Source organism: Manduca sexta, chromosome 1, assembly GCF_014839805.1.
Source record: "Manduca sexta isolate Smith_Timp_Sample1 chromosome 1, JHU_Msex_v1.0, whole genome shotgun sequence".
NCBI classification, from domain to species: Eukaryota; Metazoa; Arthropoda; class Insecta; order Lepidoptera; family Sphingidae; genus Manduca; species Manduca sexta.
This window is the reverse complement of record NC_051115.1, coordinates 3,785,128-3,804,213: the sequence shown is the minus strand read 5'-3', so window position 1 is coordinate 3,804,213 and position 19,086 is coordinate 3,785,128. Positions and strand designations below refer to the sequence as shown.

The 19,086-nt window shown below is 35.9% G+C and overlaps 2 protein-coding genes across 3 annotated transcripts; one reads left to right on the top strand and one right to left on the bottom strand.

Moving 5' to 3' along the window:
* The first annotated feature begins 7 nt into the window (after positions 1-7).
* LOC115452288 (gastrula zinc finger protein XlCGF58.1) lies at positions 8-11,764 on the top strand. Of its 2 annotated transcripts, XM_037444907.1 has the most exons (6): positions 8-64; positions 1,662-1,901; positions 7,386-8,124; positions 9,225-9,308; positions 10,066-10,107; positions 11,634-11,764. In XM_037444907.1, exons 2-6 carry the CDS (start codon positions 1,704-1,706, stop codon positions 11,693-11,695), a joined length of 1,125 nt encoding a protein of 374 aa, XP_037300804.1. In that variant the 5' UTR covers positions 8-64; positions 1,662-1,703; the 3' UTR covers positions 11,696-11,764. The 2 variants fall into 2 exon arrangements, with proteins under 2 accessions (XP_037300804.1, XP_030036626.1); XM_030180766.2 differs by lacking the exon at positions 8-64 and having other exon boundaries at positions 1,597-1,901.
* Positions 11,765-15,357: 3,593 nt separating this feature from the next.
* Positions 15,358-18,379, bottom strand: LOC115452287 (zinc finger protein Xfin-like). The gene has a single exon (XM_030180765.2). It carries the CDS (start codon positions 18,272-18,274, stop codon positions 15,650-15,652), a length of 2,625 nt encoding a protein of 874 aa, XP_030036625.1. The 5' UTR covers positions 18,275-18,379; the 3' UTR covers positions 15,358-15,649.
* Between the last annotated feature and the right edge of the window lie 707 nt (positions 18,380-19,086).

The window sequence follows — 19,086 nt, the reverse complement described above, 5'->3', positions numbered from 1 at the left end:
CTGCACTAAAGATAGGCTGAAGGACATATATCCATGCTATGAATAATTAAAAAAAATTACTAAGGATAATATCAGCCTAGCGCAACAAGGAACAAAAAATCTTTTGTATGGAATTGACATGGCATTTAATGGCGGATACTGCTATCTCTCTCTCTCAGTACAGTTTCTCTTTCTATTCCTCACCGCCATTATTATTGTTTGTTTACTTCCTGACGTTTTGGAATACATTTGTGTTTATTGATTTATGTTTGTATTATTTGTTATTCAAACAAGTAAAAATATACCAAAAAGTGTTTTTGTTGGTGTAAGTGAATACGTTTTAAAGACATGCCACCAAAAAAACGTATCATTACGTGTGAAATTTGTGGAGATCGAGCCAGTCGATTAAATCACAAAAGCAGAATGTTTATGGCGAAATTTCCATTGGATGAGGTCAGGTAAGCATTAATTAGATGTTTTTAGTCATCGCGCAAATAAAGTAGCTTAGAAATAATAAAAATTCTCATTTTCTAATTACCATTATGTTACTAGTGATGTTGTTATGATTATCGATATCGATACCTGTTTAAATTTATTAATCAATTTGCCCTCCGTGGTTTCACCCATTTAGGTCCAGATTCTGTGGGAACATAGTGATAAAAAGTAGTAATTCTAACTATCTACATACCAAGTTTAATCGCAATCATTTTAGATTTTTTGCGGGTACGAATAATAAACATACAATTGCATGCACACGCTTTATAATATTAGTAAGATGATGACTGATCATCAGGACAAAAAATACTAAAGTCGTGTCTGTGTGTGTGTGTGTGTGTGTGTACTTAAAAATGCGTTGAGCAATCAATGTGCCTGGTCACTGTTTATGATTTTAGTCTTAAATATAATTTAATAAGCAATTTATTTACAATTAAAAAATATTTCCAGATGCCGAAAGTGAGTTCAGATTGTGGGAAAAGAAGATTTGATATATGTTCCCATAGAAAAGCTGCATACTTTGAAATATGTGTGTGGTTCTCACTTTAATAACAAAGATTTTAATAAAAAGAACAATCGCCTTAGAAACTCAGCCATACCATCGAAAAATTTGGAAGCTGATCCACTTCCTGATGAAATGTTTGAATTTCCGTGCCATGTTTTTATAAACAATTATTGCACAAATGATAATATCTTTCAAGAGAAGTGCGACAAAGAAGTGTCACCATCCTTTGACTTTATAATTAAATATTCTCATTGTACCTTGACCTATCATAAGTGCAACTATATTCGCCTACATGGTGAATAAAGGATTTTATTTTAAAATACAATTATTATTCAACATGTGAAAGCTTTTCATTTTATTTCGAGTCCTCATTTTAGTCCACCCTTGTAATTATAGTGCTAAAATGTTCACTGTATATTGTGAGATGGATTGATAATGTGGACTCGAAAATACATTATATGAATTTTATCAAAATAGCATTAGCGTCGATTCCCACCCAGTAGAATTTATCGATATCGATAAAAAGTGCTCACTACTATGTATTTTGTTCAGTTGGTAGTATTATTATTTGACGTTCCTGACGTATTTTTCCGTGATATTGGTATTGATACGCCATGTAAATTCGATTTTATTTCTTTGTATTAAGTCCTGTCTCTTAAAACGTAGTGATTATATTCTCTTTGATAATATCAATATCACAAAATTTCACCAAAATACAGTAAAAATGTTTCGAAATCACACTGATACAATACGAACAGCGATGAGAATTAAAGTGAAACAAGCCGTGACCGACGATCGTTATAAATGTGATATGTGCGATACAGAATGGCTTACAGAAACCGATGTAGAAATACATCGAAAGAAAGCACATATAAATAAATTATTATTGATGATTAAAAGCAAAGACTACAACATTTGCTTGGTAAGTAACACTAATAATGTCTTATACGCGTGACTCTTTAGTTAAAAATTCCTAATTTATCTTCAATTACAATTATTTGATCATGTCATTATGCTGGTGTCGTCCGTCTGAACAAAACTTTTGTAGTGTAAACTTATGACTATAGTGTCATTTTGACATTGCGCTACTAAATGAATCCACAAACTTATCTTGAAAATAACTTTACAATAAGTTACTTGAGCCGTAGATGTGAAATGAAAAACTAAGTTCCGAACAAAATAAATTTAAAAAATCATATTATTTTTCACGCCATAATGCCACTACTACTACTCTAACGCCCGAATACTCAAACGCCACTTAAATATTTAAGATGGCCTCACGGATTTAAGCATTCGTTATCTTTGAAATTGGTATACTGAAACGTCACTTATTTCCTAACCTTAAATTTAAGGCGACGAAGGTTTAAGGTCCGCTTATTGATTCAAACGGTATTCACAAACCCTGCTTAAAGTTTGACAGCTATTTAAGGCCGCCTTATATGGCTGTTAATTGAGATTAATTTGAGAGTGCTTGCGACTACTCTCAAATCTTTACGCTAAAATATTTATTGTTGTGTTAGTAGTTATTATATTCTCTTTCGATTTAATAAAATGTCTTTTTCTTCACTATCATCACTGTCTGAAGAAGAATATAGTGTCAATCGAAGAAATCGAGAGAAATTAGACACTTTCGAAGAGTATTTATGTTCATTAATTCAGGAATTGTCCTAAATTATGCTTTTTAATTCAGGAATTATCATTTCAGCAATGTTCATTCATCATATTGATTTAAACTGGATATTGATCCAGCCTAGCCGGTCATAAAAAGAAATACCAGATATTTATTGCCCTTCATTTCTTTGCCACAGGCACCTATCAAAGGGTCATCTGGGATATTTTTCATGTGTAGGAACCTACGGGTACATCATGGTGTACTCATATCATGGCACTAGTTATGCCTGTGCTTATATCATGGAACTAGTTGTGCCTCTGCCTACCCCTTCTAGGATGATTAGCTTTATTATGTGTGTATGTAACAGTTTTAAGGGAAATAAATTTTATTGAAAGTCTGAACATGTCTGAATGAAGAAATAATTATTAGAGAAGCAAGAAGAAACTTTATTGTAATTATTATATTTTTAATTGTAATTCTTATATATCAGAGATATAAACATTACATTACAGACATTTTGCTACACATAGTACATATATATAGATATGAGTACAATATGGTACATCATATTGTACTCATATCATGGAACTAGTTGTGCCTGCGCTCATATCATGGAACTAGTTGTGCCTCTGCCTACCCCTTCTAGGATGATTAGCTTTATTATGTGTGTATGTAACAGTTTTAAGGGAAATAAATTTTATTGAAAGTCTGAACATGTCTGAATGAAGAAATAATTATTAGAGAAGCAAGAAGAAACTTTATTGTAATTATTATATTTTTAATTGTAATTCTTATATATCAGAGATATAAACATTACATTACAGACATTTTGCTACACATAGTACATATATATAGATATGAGTACAATATGGTACATCATAATGTACTCATATCATGGAACTAGTTGTGCCTGCGCTCATATCATGGAACTAGTTGTGCCTCTGCCTACCCCTCTAGGATGATTAGCTTTATTATGTGTGTATGTAACAATTTTAAGGGAAATTCATTTTATTGAAAGTCTGAACATGTCTGAATGAAGAAATAATTATTAGAGAAGCAAGAAGAAACTTTATTGTAATTATTATATTTTTTAATTGTAATTCTTATATATCAGACATATAAAATTTCATTACAGACATTTTGCTACACATAGTACATATATATAGATGCCTGCAGAAGTCTATTTCTTGAATAAATTTTTGATTGATTGATTGATTATATATATCACACAAGAGAACCCACGGCCTCTCACTTCACAGCCGGCTACTCGCCCACAGCTCACTGCCTCTGTTCCTCACGGGAGCTGCCAATAAAACAAATATATTTTTAAAAATTACTTATTTAACACAAAAAAAAACATTATCAGCCACATGATATCCATTGCAGAACAAAGGCCTCCCGCAAAAATTTCCAGATTGAATGTCGGAAGCAGCCCGCATCGAGCAATGCCCTTTTTTCTTAATTAAGTCGATGGTCTTCCAAATAAATCCAATACTTACTTTTTCACTATATCCAGCAGTTCTTGTTTTTCTATTTACGTATAATGTCTACCCCTTTATTGGGTTTTGTTATTTGAAGACTCCGTTGATAATTTATAGAAACTTCTATGGTAAGACACGAAATAAGAATTATGAATATTGTTAACAAAGAGAATATAATCACTACGATTTAATTGTTGACGAAAATTTGACAGATACAGAAGTTTTTTTTTTCTAAAGTGACTAATGTCAATACTGATCATGCTGCCAAATGGCAAGTATAAATAAGTTGGAATGTATTTACTACATCAATGTTGAGAATTTAATAATTAAAAATCATTTTTCATTAAACTGCGTATTACGTTATTTGATTTTTTTTTATGTTTCATAAATTATGCTGCGTGAAACGACACATAAATATCATTTTATTAAAATTATGTAAACGAAAACAAACTTTTTATAATCTATAGCAAATTAACTGCTCCTCAACTGAGTTTTCCGTAAAATCTTTTAATGTACGTTTGAGAATGCCATTTAAATTAAGTAGCCTGTTAAATTTAAGTAGGCCTCAGACAAGTTGGTTGGTTGAGTAGCGTTTCAGTATTCGGGCGTAAGATAATTAATTGCAAAGGCAACATCACTTTCAGCCATAAATACTCATGCAATGCAATTCTTCCTCTAAACAGCATAATTATCAATGAATAAGAAAACTAAAACCAAGTTTTTATTGCTGTGTCATTGACAAATTCCAAACTCCATGCTCATACTAGAAAAACCAAATATCACTGCCTGACCTGGGCATCAAACCCAATATCTCAACACTGCAGTTGTACCATAATACAACTACCAAGACAGTCATGTATGATATTAAAGTCCAATACTAGATCCCCACAGGGATCATCATCGCAAACTGACCAGTACCAGATCCAGTCCTGGATTTGTAAATAGGCTGTATAGGGCACGGCCTATGGGCAGCAGATTTCAGAGGATGCTCACTCGATTTAATTAATCATTCGTTTATTTAACTTTAGTGCCTTCCATAATGCAAACAAATGGAAAATTATTAAGTATTTAGAAACATTAAAATTTTATAGCCAATATATTTATAGGGAATACTTTTTGAGCAAGCATTTTTACTTTATAAGTGCTGGTCAGTTTTTATCAAATGGAAATATTAAAAACATTGGTCTATATTTTATTGTGTACCTGTGTATGGCACACTCGTGTACTATAATATCTCCTGCTGATCTCTCTCCGGTCATGTCATCTCACCGGACTATGAGAAGGAACAGAGTGCTTGTGTATTGCACACACTCGTGCACTATAATATCTCCTGCTGATCTCTCTCCGGTCATGTCATCTCACCGGACTATGAGAAGGAACAGAGTGCTTGTGTATTGCACACACTCGTGCACTATAATATCTCCCGCTGATCCCTCTCCGGTCATGTCATCTCACCGGACTATGAGAAGGAACAGAGTGCTTGTGTATTGCACACACTCGTGCACTATAATATCTCCTGCTGATCCCTCTCCGGTCATGTCATCTCACCGGACTATGAGAAGGAACAGAGTGCTTGTGTATTGCACACACTCGTGCACTATAATATCTCCTGCTGATCCCTCTCCGGTCATGTCATCTCACCGGACTATGAGAAGGAACAGAGTGCTTGTGTATTGCACACACTTGTGCACTATAATATCTCCTGCACCTGATCTCTTACTGGTCATGTCGTCTCACTGGACTATAAGAAGGAACAGAGAATGCTTGTGTAATGCACACTCGTGCACTATAATATCTCCTGTTTGATCTCCGTTGAGATTGGCCGCTGTAAACAAAATTTGGCTAGGAGGGATTTGTTCAAACTATATTGTTAGGACGAAAATATTTTTATGAGGGTATTTCTGATCATTTTTGCTATAAAAACCCAGAGCACTTGATAGAACGAAGAAGTTCGTCATTGACAGTTGTATCAGTTGTCTAATTCATGTAGTATTTGTGAGTATATCTGTAGTCGGTGATAGTTCCTTATATTTTAATAAAAACCACTTCAGTCTAACAATATATCAATAGTTGAATTGCTAATTGACTTAAGCAACATTGTTTTGTGACACTAAGTTATAAATAGTATATAGTATAGTTTTTCTTTACCTAGTTTAAAAAAGAAATGTCGTTTAAATCAATTAGCTTTCAACCGACAATATTTTTTGCAGTCGTTGATGTACATTTTTTTTTTATTTATTTGCACATATATTATAACACCATAACAGTTAATACTAATGTGATGGTTATACAGATTTAATCTTAGCAATTGACTTCAATACATCTATGAGCCATTTCTTTGAATTCTGACAGGTTACGTTTAAATATATCAAAATTCTGGGATATAGTATTAAGGAGTCGTATGGCCCGTGACAAGGGCGCAAACCGTAGTACATTTGTTTGTGATGTTTGAAAGCGGAACAGTGTAGGGAAATTTCCGAACATTATGGTCTTCGCCATTATAATCTACAACAAAATTATTCAGAATTGGCATAGAAATGCCTGAATTTTGACCAAAGCGCTCTGAAGTCTGATTTCGATAGCTGGAGAAATAATTCATCCAGCAAATATAAATACCTATCTACATATCAAAGAATAGACTTGACAGATGCATTGGTAATTTACAAAATAATAAGAGACAAAGAGTTCCAAAATTAGAGTGGACATTGGGAAGATAGTCATACAAACATTTTGCATTTATGCGATGGTTCAGTCTTGTGAAATAGCAAAACAGTAATCTAAAATACTTCATATTTTTATATATTGTTTGCACAGTCTTAATGATGTTAGCATGTTTTCTATTAATGTTTAATATTGTATTAATATCTAAGGATGCAGTGATATCTTGACACATGGATGTTTCAAATAATAATAACTTATAAGCAATTGGTATTAACTTTTGGAGCACAAATTTGGCCCTGACATCCAGTCCATAACTAACTATACTGTTCAATATCTTTGAAGGATTAGCAAGTTACAGGAATTATCAGTTTCTCACAGTATCATAATTTGCCATAGAGGAGCCCTATATGTATATTTGTTGGGGTCTATTCAGGGCAGTGTGAACTTTTTGGCACCCACTAAGTTTAATGTAAGTGTGGACCAAGAAGGGACCCAAAGGTCGGGGGCCCTGTATCACTAATACGGCTGATACAAGGGTAGCTACGCCTCTGGTATCATAATTGCTTGCCTAATAATAAACTTCCACACATGCCTACCTTTATACTTAGTAAGAACTACCTAATATAAAATGTAATAATTTTAATTTTTCCAGACATGCGTCCGAGACCAGGGCACACCAGAAGGCCTTCTACGCCACATAAAAACCGAACACCTACTAACCTCGCCCACAGCTCACAGAATAGAAAGAGAGATCTTCATCTGCGACCACTGCAACCACATATTCTTCAACAAGATGATGCTCATAGCTCACATACAATACATTCACGGAACAAAAATATCCAAAAACAACTACATCTCTTGCCCAAAATGCTACAAGCGTAAAAATGTAAAGAAACTGTGGTTCCACTTTGCCGTTCACCAGATGAACATGATATCCACATGTCAGATATGTTTTGTCGATTGCAGAAACACGAGACGGCTAAAAGAGCATATGAGAACCCACACGGGTTACTATTATTGTGAGACGTGCAATTTCACTACAAACAAGGATAAGTATTTTGAGAATCATGTGTTGAAGCATAAGCACAGGAACGCGTTCCCCAGGAATGTGGAGCCGAGGAAATATTTTGTTCCCGGACCGTTTCTGGGTTTGTGGAAATATAAAAGGGAGACTGGTATAAAAGGGTTGCAGATTCATGACGTGTTTATCTGTGTGTTGTGCAGAGAGATATGTGCGTCTAAAGGCGATATGCGAAGTCATATCTTCGTGGACCACGCGCCTGAAACAATTGCTAAGAAGAAGCTGTTGTGCTCGTGCGGAGAGGAATTTTTCAATACAGTACTGTTGAAACATCACGTTTTTAAGATGAAAGGAGATCACAAGATTGTCGGTAAGGTTTATTTATGAGTTTCTTGAAATGAATGTAAGTAACGAAATTGTTTTTATGAGATATTGTTGATTTCTTTTTGTCTTTTTTGTTTCTTTTTTATTAATACATTCGGACTATTAAATAATAAAGAAATAATGTATTAAGAAAAACAAATGATGATACAAAAAATACAATACTATTTAGTTACGTACATTTATTTTGAGAAATACTTAGATAATTATATAATTTTTATGCTTACTCAAATTATTAGCATAGTTGTTGAGTAGATCAGTTCTCAGGCTTGGTCGGCGAGTCGCGTAAATTTTAATTGGGCTCTTATGCTCTCGGTATGGGCTAAGAGTTAGAATTTGTGCCCATTAGGCTCATTCCCCATCACATGAGGTAACATATATGTGGCTGTCCTGATCACAGGTTACTGCAGAGATAGCGATGCTTTAATAGTTAACGTGTTGTTATTTATTAAAAAATATGGCCTATAACGTGCCATCAACGACCGGGTTTATCCATCCAAGTGCCTCTTTTAGCGACTTTTTAGTTATGATCGAACTGTGTTTTTTTTTTATCTGGGCTCAGCAAACTGCCTTCACTGCACCTGGCGTTAAGCAAAGTGAAGTCCAAAGATGCATATACAATGTTTGGAATATTGTTCGCGTGCCCGAATTATATCATCACTGGCACGCGTGCCATTTGTTCGGCATTCCTGGACTCTTATATACATTGCTAGAATAAGTGTGTGTATTCAATTTAAACTGGATTTTCCTTAGTGTTTACAAGTTTGGTACAATTATGTTTTTTTTATTGTTTTGAATCAGACGAGCTTGCCGTTCGCCTGATGGTAAGCGATACGATCCATAAACAGTAGAAACACCAATACCTAATTACAAAGTGTTTGGTATTCCACTGTGCTCGCCATCCTGAGACATGAGATGTTAATTATTATGTCCAGTAGTTACACTGACTACTACTCAAACCGGAACACAAGTGACTACACACTGCTGCTTGGCAGTAATAGACATGGCGGTGGTACCTACCCAGGCGGACTCACATAGGAGAGACCTACTACCAGTAAGTATGTAAACTTGAAATTTGTTTTTTTACAGAAAACGTTGATGACAGTGACTTTGGGAGACTTTTGGCCGAAGAAAAGAACAACGCGGAGGAAAATGTGCAAAATGATTTTATTAGTGAGTACGCCGCATATACATAGTTTTGTAAAGAATCTAAACCACTAGCTTTTGCCCGCGGCTTCGCTGTTGTTAACGTTAATTCCCAGGATAAAAAGTTCGTTATGTGGTAATCATGAACTCCTAAAAATAGCCGAACATTTTTACATACTCTCGCGTTTATATTAGTTAGATCATTTGGAAACTTCGTCATATTCCTAAATCAACTTTATGCAGGTTTGCTCTTTCAAAGTAATACACATTCAATATTACTACACTTACTTTAAGATCCGTAGATAAAGCAGTAAATGAAGTCGCGGATCAAATCATTTTGCAATCAATACTCGAAACTCGCGGTAAATCCATCCGGTATTAATTAATATATGAATTTGTCAGTATGAAATTAATTCGTTTTTGAAATTGACAATTTGAGGAATGCCAATTAGCAACGTGCATTAACCGTTAATGTGGAGTGCGACTTCTCTTTCTATCCAACGGATGTGTTCTATTTATCATTTGAAAGAATGTATTAAGACATATAAAAAGACAGATGAGACAAAATATTTCGTAACAATATTTCATATAAACTATTTCGTTACGTACATTTATTTTGAGAAATAATATAAAATAATGAAACAGAAACTATTTAACATTCAATATCGCATTTATTTTTGAGAAAGAATATATTTGAAACTATTTTACTATCAATATCGCGAGCTTATGAATTACTTTTGCTTTCATTTTTTCTTCATTATTCTTATAGAATTTACTTTTGCAGATAATTATGAAATAGTATTAGACGACACATCGGACTCTGCCGGTATGTATATTTTTATTTTGACATAGAATAAGTATAAAAAATATTATTCGACTCTTGAATGGCAATCATATCTAAGCGACATATATCGGTCCCGGATTTTGAATTTCTCAAACAAAACTTAAACTAATCCCACTATCATTGCGTACCCTCAATAATCGAAACATAATAAATCAGCAGTAAGTACAAATTTATAAAAGGATCTATATCATAGTTATGTTTGCTTTGTAATTATTAGTTGGTAGATTTTAATTTGTCTTTTTTTGTAAAATATCAACATTGCGTACTAATTTGTGAGTGTTGTGTACTCCTATAACTGGTACACACATCAGAATGTGACTTTACTACTTTTATGTTATTAACAAGAAATGTGTGTACTGTTGGAGATTCATATTTAAATAAATAAATAAATAAATACTGGATAATGCCGCCTCCAACCACCTATATTTTTAACTTTGTCATCATCATCATCGTCTCGCGCCCCGCAGGAAATAATTTTTGTGTGTAATGTTCTGGATGTCTCAGTAATCAAAGTTCCGTTAATTATGGGTTGTGTATTTGTCTGCCAAGTTTGGATTTGCCGTCCGGGGAAGGGGCCCCATAGATCCGGGGCTGATATATACCGGAAATTAATTATATAAATATTCTAAATCGCCATATTTGTCTGCGTCATTTGATCTAGGTTTTGTAGGTCTAGGACAATTTTAATAACATTAGACTAACCCATATTCATAGACGTTATTTATCTATGGACAGAGCATTGCTGTGATAACAAGTCTGTTTCTCAGCTTGGTTTATCTGACAGCCAACTAGATTCAAGTTGTATCTCAATATTAGCCAATCACAACGGCCCTATGTCTACGCACTGCGAAGGCTGCCATGCCGTCAGCACTGAAACAGACTTGTTATCACAGCAATGCTCCGTCCATAGATAAATAACGTCTATGAATAAGGGTGTATATTTTTATAAAATAAAAAGTTTCATTGTTATGAATTTTCATATTAAAATCAAAACTTTAAAGCAGTTACTCAAAAATGTATTGATTTTTGCTTAGATATGTTGCCTTTCAAGTATCGATTTACTATGTCAAATGGTTGGCGCTTATTTTGAGCGGCCTGGTGTAGCAGTGGATGGTAACATGCTGATTAATTGATATCTCAAATATTTCCTTTACGGTTGTTTCAATAAACCTCACTATGCCGGGGACTTGGGTCCGAATCCCGGGTCAAAATGGTGACTGGGTTTTTCCATCTTAAATATAATTCTGTTGCAACTGTGTGATATTGTACCTCGGCACGTAAAGCCGTTGGTCCTGATCTCTCTCTGGTCATGTCGTCTCACCGGACTATGAGGAACAGAGTGCTTGTGTATTGCACACACTCGTGCACTATAATATCTCCTGTCTGATCTCCGTTGAGATTGGACGCCGTTGCCAAAAGTCGACTAGGGAATCATCATGATGGTCATTTTCACGCTGGCCTTGTAGCATTCGAGAAAAGGTAAAAGGCTATATGGTTTTTTTTTTCAGAAATAGTTCCATTGGAAGATTTCGCCGAAGAGTCTGGGAATGCATACGACATACCTGATTAATATATAAGTATTAGTTTAAGTATATCGGGTGTGGATTGGTAATAATACTATCTAAGACAAAAAAATATTTTATTGTTTTAATTAATCACCTCTCCCTTTGAGGATGAAAGGTGCAAGTGTGCAAACTGTAATTTTTTTTAGACCATCATGATAAAGTCCACTGCACCTGATGTTAATAGTGGGGTCCAATAGTGTTGACTAAAGATTGATTACCCCTCAGTCGACAGAATTATGCCGGCCTGTTAAAACTAATACGCAGGCTGATCCAGGAACGCGACACGTGCGCCACTATGGCGGGTTTTAACACCCTTGTGTACGGTCGCTATCCGGGTTTATATTAAACTAGCTTTTGCTCGCGGCTTCCTCCGCGTGAGTGTTTTCCGGGATAAAAGTCCAGCTATATATTTTCCCGGGATAGTAGCCTACAACCTGCCCAGGGTCTTATACTATCTCCATACCAAATTTTGCTTTCTTATACCACGCCTTATGTCACGTCCCGTTCCCGTGGGAACAGGATAAAAAGTATCCTATGTCCGTCTCCTGGTTCTAAGCTACCTCTCCACCAATTTTCAGCCAAATCGGTTCATCCGTTCTTGAATTATAAATAGTGTAACTAACACAACTTTCTTTTATATATATAGATATTCTACCACCAGTAAAATGTTTGCTCTTACGTATTGTTATTTTATTCTCCCAATTCACATTCGATATCTAGTGTTAAGATATTTTAGATCAATGTATAATAATTAAAATAGTTTCATATCCCTGAACGAGTTAATACTCTTGGCTTCTAGTTATACAGTCATTTTGACATCGCGTTACTAAATGAAACCACATACTTATCTACTTGGAAATAACACTACAATAAGTTACTTGAGCCGTAGATGTAAAATAAAGTGTAAGTTTCGAACGAAATAAATATTAATAAAAAGTGATTTTAATTTTACACGCCCTTAATCCACTACTACTACTCTAAGATGGTCGCAGCGACATCACACATTCAGTCAGAAATACACTCACACACGCCATATACGCAATAAACTACAAAATGCTAAAAATATCAGAAAACTAAAACAAGTATTATTGGTGAAAATATCCTTTATTAATGGATGGTTTTTGGCACAATGTCAGCAAAGGTGAAGACGAGTATGTGGTTTCATTTAGTAACGCGATGTCAACATGACCCTGTATATATAAGGGGTCCTTCAAGAATAACGTAACGCAATTTTTGAAGATTTTGAACCCCACACCCCCGCATGTATAGAATTGATGGCCGTTGGGGAAAGTTCTGGAGTGGCGACCACGAACCGGGAGACGCAGCGTAGGCCCCCACGAGATGGACCGACGACCTGGTGAGGGTCGCCGGAGTCCGATGGATGAAGGCGCCAGAACCGGTCCCTGTGGCGCTCAATGGAGGCCTATGTCCAGCAGTGGACGATTCCCGGCTGAAATGATGATGATGATGACCCCCGCATGTTACGCGCCGTAACGTTGTCCTGTACGCCCCCGCCTCAAAATGTTATATAACTAAAATTACATTTTTTTTTTAGCATAGTACCGGAAAATCGCTAAAATACATTTGTTATTGTTTTAAAATAAAAAATCCAATGTTACATAACGCGTTGTTCGAACCCCCCCGCGCCTGTTACGCATCGTAACGTGTTACAAGCACCCCCAACCCTAAATTGCGTTACGTAATACTTGAACAGACCCTAAAATCGAGAGCATATGTTCCTCCGCAACTCCTCCTTTCTTTAATAATAACAAAGCGAAACGTCAGCGTACGGAATATTAGAAATAGAATTGGTGAATTTCGTGTTTCGACGCACGGGAATCGATCAAGTAATCAAAGATTAAGGACTTTGGTTGCTTTACATTTGGCAACTTTTTTAGAATCTATCGCCCTGCCGAAGCCCTTGGAACTAACAATGTAACGTGTATTATTCTGTATTCCACACGCGGGCCAGAGCTGTTAGGAAGGTTAGGGTTTATGTAGACAGCTAATGAACGCTTACCGTCTCGCTAGTGAGCTGGGCCTTATATTATATAGCTAAGAGAAACGTTCCACTATTTACGCCTTAGTTATTTTTTCATGGATACACAGTTATGTTAATGTATATAGATAGATCTATGGCGATACTTGCAATAAATTGTTTTAAGTAAATATGTGTTTTATTTACAACTAGTTGACCCGACAGACGTCCCGTCTTAACTATGAATTTGCAGCGCGCATTCTGTCGATCGCTGACAGTTATTTCAAACAATTGACAGTTATATAAAATTCATATTTACGTTTTCTTAAATTTTCTAATTTTCCGTGCAATTTTTTGAATTTCTTCTTCCATAGAACCTTCTCTTCACAATAACAAATACAACAACAAAAAAATAATGAAATCGGTCCAGCCTTTCACGCGTAATGGCGTGACCAAGGGAAATAGGGATTCATTTTTATATAAGTATATAGAATATACAACTGCTAGACTGCCTCGGTGGCATGCGCGGTACGGCGGCGCTCTGAGGTCCTGGGTTCGAATCATCGGGCAAAGTGATATTGTTTTGTTTGTATAACATTTTATATCTATTAATACAAAACAAGATATATCCATTCCAGAAGTAAAGTTTATTAATTTCTCTTGCTATTACCTACCGTTAGTACGGTGCATTACCAGAGATCAATTTACTGATCTTAAATATATTATGGTGTGTCGTATATGTGTGCACCTTTCACTGCGATATAGTCAATTAAAACAAATTGCAATTGGATTGCATCAGTTTATTAAATAGTGACGATCTTATGATGGTGACTTGAGAGCGTCTCAGATCATATCGCACTTGAGAGCGACGCAGATAAATTTATTAAGGCTTATGAACTTACGTACCTTTGCAATACTGCCATGGTAATCGATATAGCAGTAAGAAAAAAAAAAAAAGTCAAAAGAGGCGGTCTTCTTCTCTAATATATGGTTAATTAGATTATCTTATTGTTCTTGTGTTTTTAAACAAGAAAATGCATTTATAATTTACGTAGATATATGAAAGCTTAGGAAGAAAGTTCGTTAATAAAAAAATTCAGTAATTAAAAAACTGCAAAAGCGGCGATAGCCTAGTTGGTTGCGGAATGGACTGCCGAGACGTATGTCTGCAGATTCAATATCCACCTCTGACTTCTCTAAAGTTATGTGTGTATTCTTTGTGAATTATCGCTTGCTTTAACGGTGAAGGAAAACATCGTGAGGAAACCTGCACACCTGAGAAGTTTTCTATACGAATTTTGAGGATGTGTGAAGTCTACCCGCACTAGTGGTGGACTAAGGCCTAATCCCAGTAGTAGAGGAGGCTAGTGTCCAGCAGTGGGACAATATAGAGGGCTGATATTATTAAAAAATGAAAAAATTTGGTCACCTTTAACTTACTGCCTCTCGATTACCACGACAGAATGGTTTCTATAGGTTTCTTATTGAGCAATGAAGTACAGAAAACATAATTAATAAATATTTGTCTACATATAACGGGCTCAACTACTAATTCATGAGATAGAGCAGTTGGGGAAAAATGAGTGCACTGGCTTCACCTCTACCCACCCCTTCAGGGATGTGCATGATGAATGGTTTTAATATCTGTATGTGCTGGTATATTTGTGAATGATGAAATATTAGAAAACATTATTTTGAATAGTGAAATATAATTAATTCAAGACTAGATCAGTGGTGTAGCATAGGGTTGCCGAAGGAAATAAATTCTTTAATTTTTACATTTTTGCCTGAACCAGTCAAGAGATTGACTCTCCCCTGGTATCTTGTGCAATTCTGGGACCACCCTGGTTGCAAGTACCTATGCTACCACACTGCACTAGATTTTAAAACATAATTACTATATTTACACTGTCACTTAGAGTAGCCAAATAACTAATCAAACATTACAACTTAAAATTTAAGTAAGAACCAAAAGCAAACTCTACGCATTACTATTTTGATTTCCAATTTCATTGTTACATATCTTCTTGTTAGATTTTCGTTTCCTTACGTTGGTAGGCGCGTTTGCCTTCTCCAAAGCTTTTGTCAACAAGTTCTCAACATTTTTCACTACCTTCGGCTTATAATACTTATTCTTTAAAGGCTGCAGGATCTCATCAACATTCCTATCTCCTAATAAATGCTTTAACGGGTTGACTGTAATCATCTGGGTACCATCAGGCAGTCTGATCAATTCGCTTTTTGATTCCTCTACCCGCGGTTCCAATATGTCATTCATCTTTACAATTTTGTAATACGGTGCTTGTGGTTGTAAATGGGCTATAGATACATTATCACAGCCTTGAGGTATAGGCAGAACCACTCTATTTGGAACCTGTATTTGTTTTGGCTCCTCTGTGACCTCCAGCATAACTTCTTGAGCTACGTCCGGAATGCTTTCTGTTCTATCGCAATAATCATAGCTTTCGGTAAAGAAATTGTTTGAAGTATATACATTGTGCACTATCTTGATATTACACTTCACCGGTTCAGAGTCGTATTGCGTGAATTTGACAGGCAATTGCAACTTTGGATTGTCATAAGACTCCGCTTGCTCGAACTTAGTCATTTGAATAGTCGATTTTCTGAAGAAAGGGTCGCTTATTGCTTTAATTGACACACAGTTCTCAATATGTACGTTAGATGGGTGCGATGGGTCTTCCGGTGTGAAAGTTTCTAAAAACTTCTGGACAGATAATCCATTTTCGACAGGAGTTACCGTCGCGGTTGATGAGTTTATGGTGTCTACTTTAGTTTTTTTGATAGTTCGCTGGAATTTCTCTGCTGTAGTCATCATGTTTGGTGGTGCTGTGATTTTCTTTCGCTTTTCTAGCAAGTTCTTTAACGTCTCAGTAAGTTTTGACGAGGAATGCTCTGTCTCTATATGCTGGTTGAGCTTCTCCTTGCTTTTAAACTCTTGAGAGCATTTAATACAAGTTTTAACATCATTTTTACCATGTAACGACATATGATGTTGATAATTCTGAAATGTGTAGCAGTATTTATTGCAAATGTTACAAGTAAGTTGCTTTCGATTGTCTTTTATAGATTTCTTTCGCGCCCAGATAGGCTCAAATCCCTTTTTAGGTTTCAGTGTTTTTAAGGAGACTAATGGAACGTCTTCTTCATCTGTTGAGTCTATAGGAATCACTTCATCTTCTGTTTTTTTACTCCGCTTAGTAAGTCTCTTATGCTTCAATACCTTTTTGGTCCCAACCTCAACTTCTGTAATATTCCCTTCCGTTTCAGTCTGATTGAGTAGATCCAAGTCAAGTTTGTCTTTCTCATCTGTCTTTTCTTTCTTCTTCTTTAAAATAGTATCATCTGTGCACATACGGAGCTCATCTTCAGACAAAACGCAACGAGGCACAAACGGTTTCTCCGGCTTCTTTTCAGTAAAGAAAACGTGGTAGTTCTCATCTAACTCAACAAAGCCAACACTCTTGTGATCCAGTTTGATGTGTATTGTGAACCGTTTTCTCAAACGGAAAGTTTTGTCACAAATTTTACAAGTGTACGGTTCTAACTCTTTATGCTTTATGAAGTAATGTGCAAACAACTTCTGTGGATGTTTGAACGGTGTGTCGCAAGTCACACATTTGTATTTATAGAGCCAGATATCCTCTCTGTGGGTTCGGATCATGTGTTTACGTAAAGCGTACGTTCCAACACATTGCCTGCAGCAGAACTTGCACAACTTCACTTCCACGGCCAAAGGATGGTTCTTACACTGATGGGATGACAACTCGTCCAAAGAATTGAAAATTATGTTGCACGGAATACATTTTATTGGCTTGCATTGCTTCACGTGGCTTTGGTAAAACCTTGAAAGTATATTCTCTTGACATTCTGTACACTTTTGTCTCACCTCACTCGACATTGAGTTAAAACACTCCTTGTGAATACTCAAATGGCGGAGAAGGAACTTCTTCCGTTTATACGTGTTTGAACAATTATTACAAGAGTATGACTTACAGTTTCCATTTTGGAGGTGCTGTATGTACTTTTTGACATCTACAGACTTGTAGCCACACGCTACGCACTCGCAAGACTGGCTGTTGTTCATCCGCTTGATAAACTCTACAGCTCTCATATGAAGTACTGAAGACAGGATAGGGAAAAAATCTTGGAGCATAAACCCATCATTTTCATTGTTATGGTGCTCATATTCATGTCTTTCGAGCTCAGCGTAACTTGTAAAGCACTCTGGACACTGCGAGCAAGACGCATAATCTTTTTTCGTGCAATAATGTCGCCGTTCATGCTTCCTATGCTGGTCGAAGTCTAGAAAAATTTTGGTGCAAAAACTGCACATTTTAAGAGATTTTAAATGGTAATCACGGATGTGGTGCGCGTATTTCTCGAGGTCTGGCACGCTTGATGTGCAGAATTGGCATTGGACGAGGTTCGGGATCTCTGACGAGTGCACTTGAGTTAAATGTTGCTGCAAGTCTTGTGGGTCGAGGAATTCTGCACTGCATATATTGCACACTGTATCGCAGTCCGCTGCGTATATTATTTCATCGACGAGGACTTCGGGCTCCTCGCTGTCGTCTAGTGAAGACATTTTTACGTTTTCAGCTTATTTTTACTGTTTTGCACATTCAGTTTCCCATAGAGTAAAGTAATCAGTTTCCGATGCGATTGGAATTCGGAATAATTTGACAATTAAATTTTGACAGATAACTAGGGATGTAGTTTATTATTTATTGATCGGCGGTACCGGTTTTTCAAATGTTTGGAAAAAGACGGATTTTTAGGTAATAAAAAAAATTGTTTTGATAATAAAAAACAAAAGTACATACTTGTATTTTTATTATCCCGGGTCGGGCAAAGTGTTGATAATTGAGTTTTTCTGCTCAGTATCAACCCGGAGTCTGGATTTGTGCCCGATATGGCGATAGGCTCGCCCCCTATAACATCATGGGACGGAACACACTTGGCGAAAAGTAGGGGCCCTGGTTGCACCTCTGCATACTCCTTCGGGGATAAAATGCGTGATGGTGTGTATTTTTTTTTTGCATACAGAGAAGTAATACTAATACCTGATCTTTTACCTTTACTGTTAAGATTAAATACGCAGCGCCGCGCCGTAAGAAAAAAAAGATTGCAACTCATAATTTCTTTGCACTTTTTTTTTCAGTTTTCGCATGCCTTCTTTTAATACCTATCTACTTAGCAATAAAGGGACACCTGTTAGATATAGCTTGGGCAAACAATTGAAATTGGAGTTGGTACGTTTAGAAACGTACAGACTCCAGTCCGTTCAAATCCGTTTATCATATTGATAATTTCAGTTTAACAATGCAACTTTAATCATAGTTAATTCAATATTATTAATTTTATAATCAAATGGACCTATAGCTTGCATGAAATGCA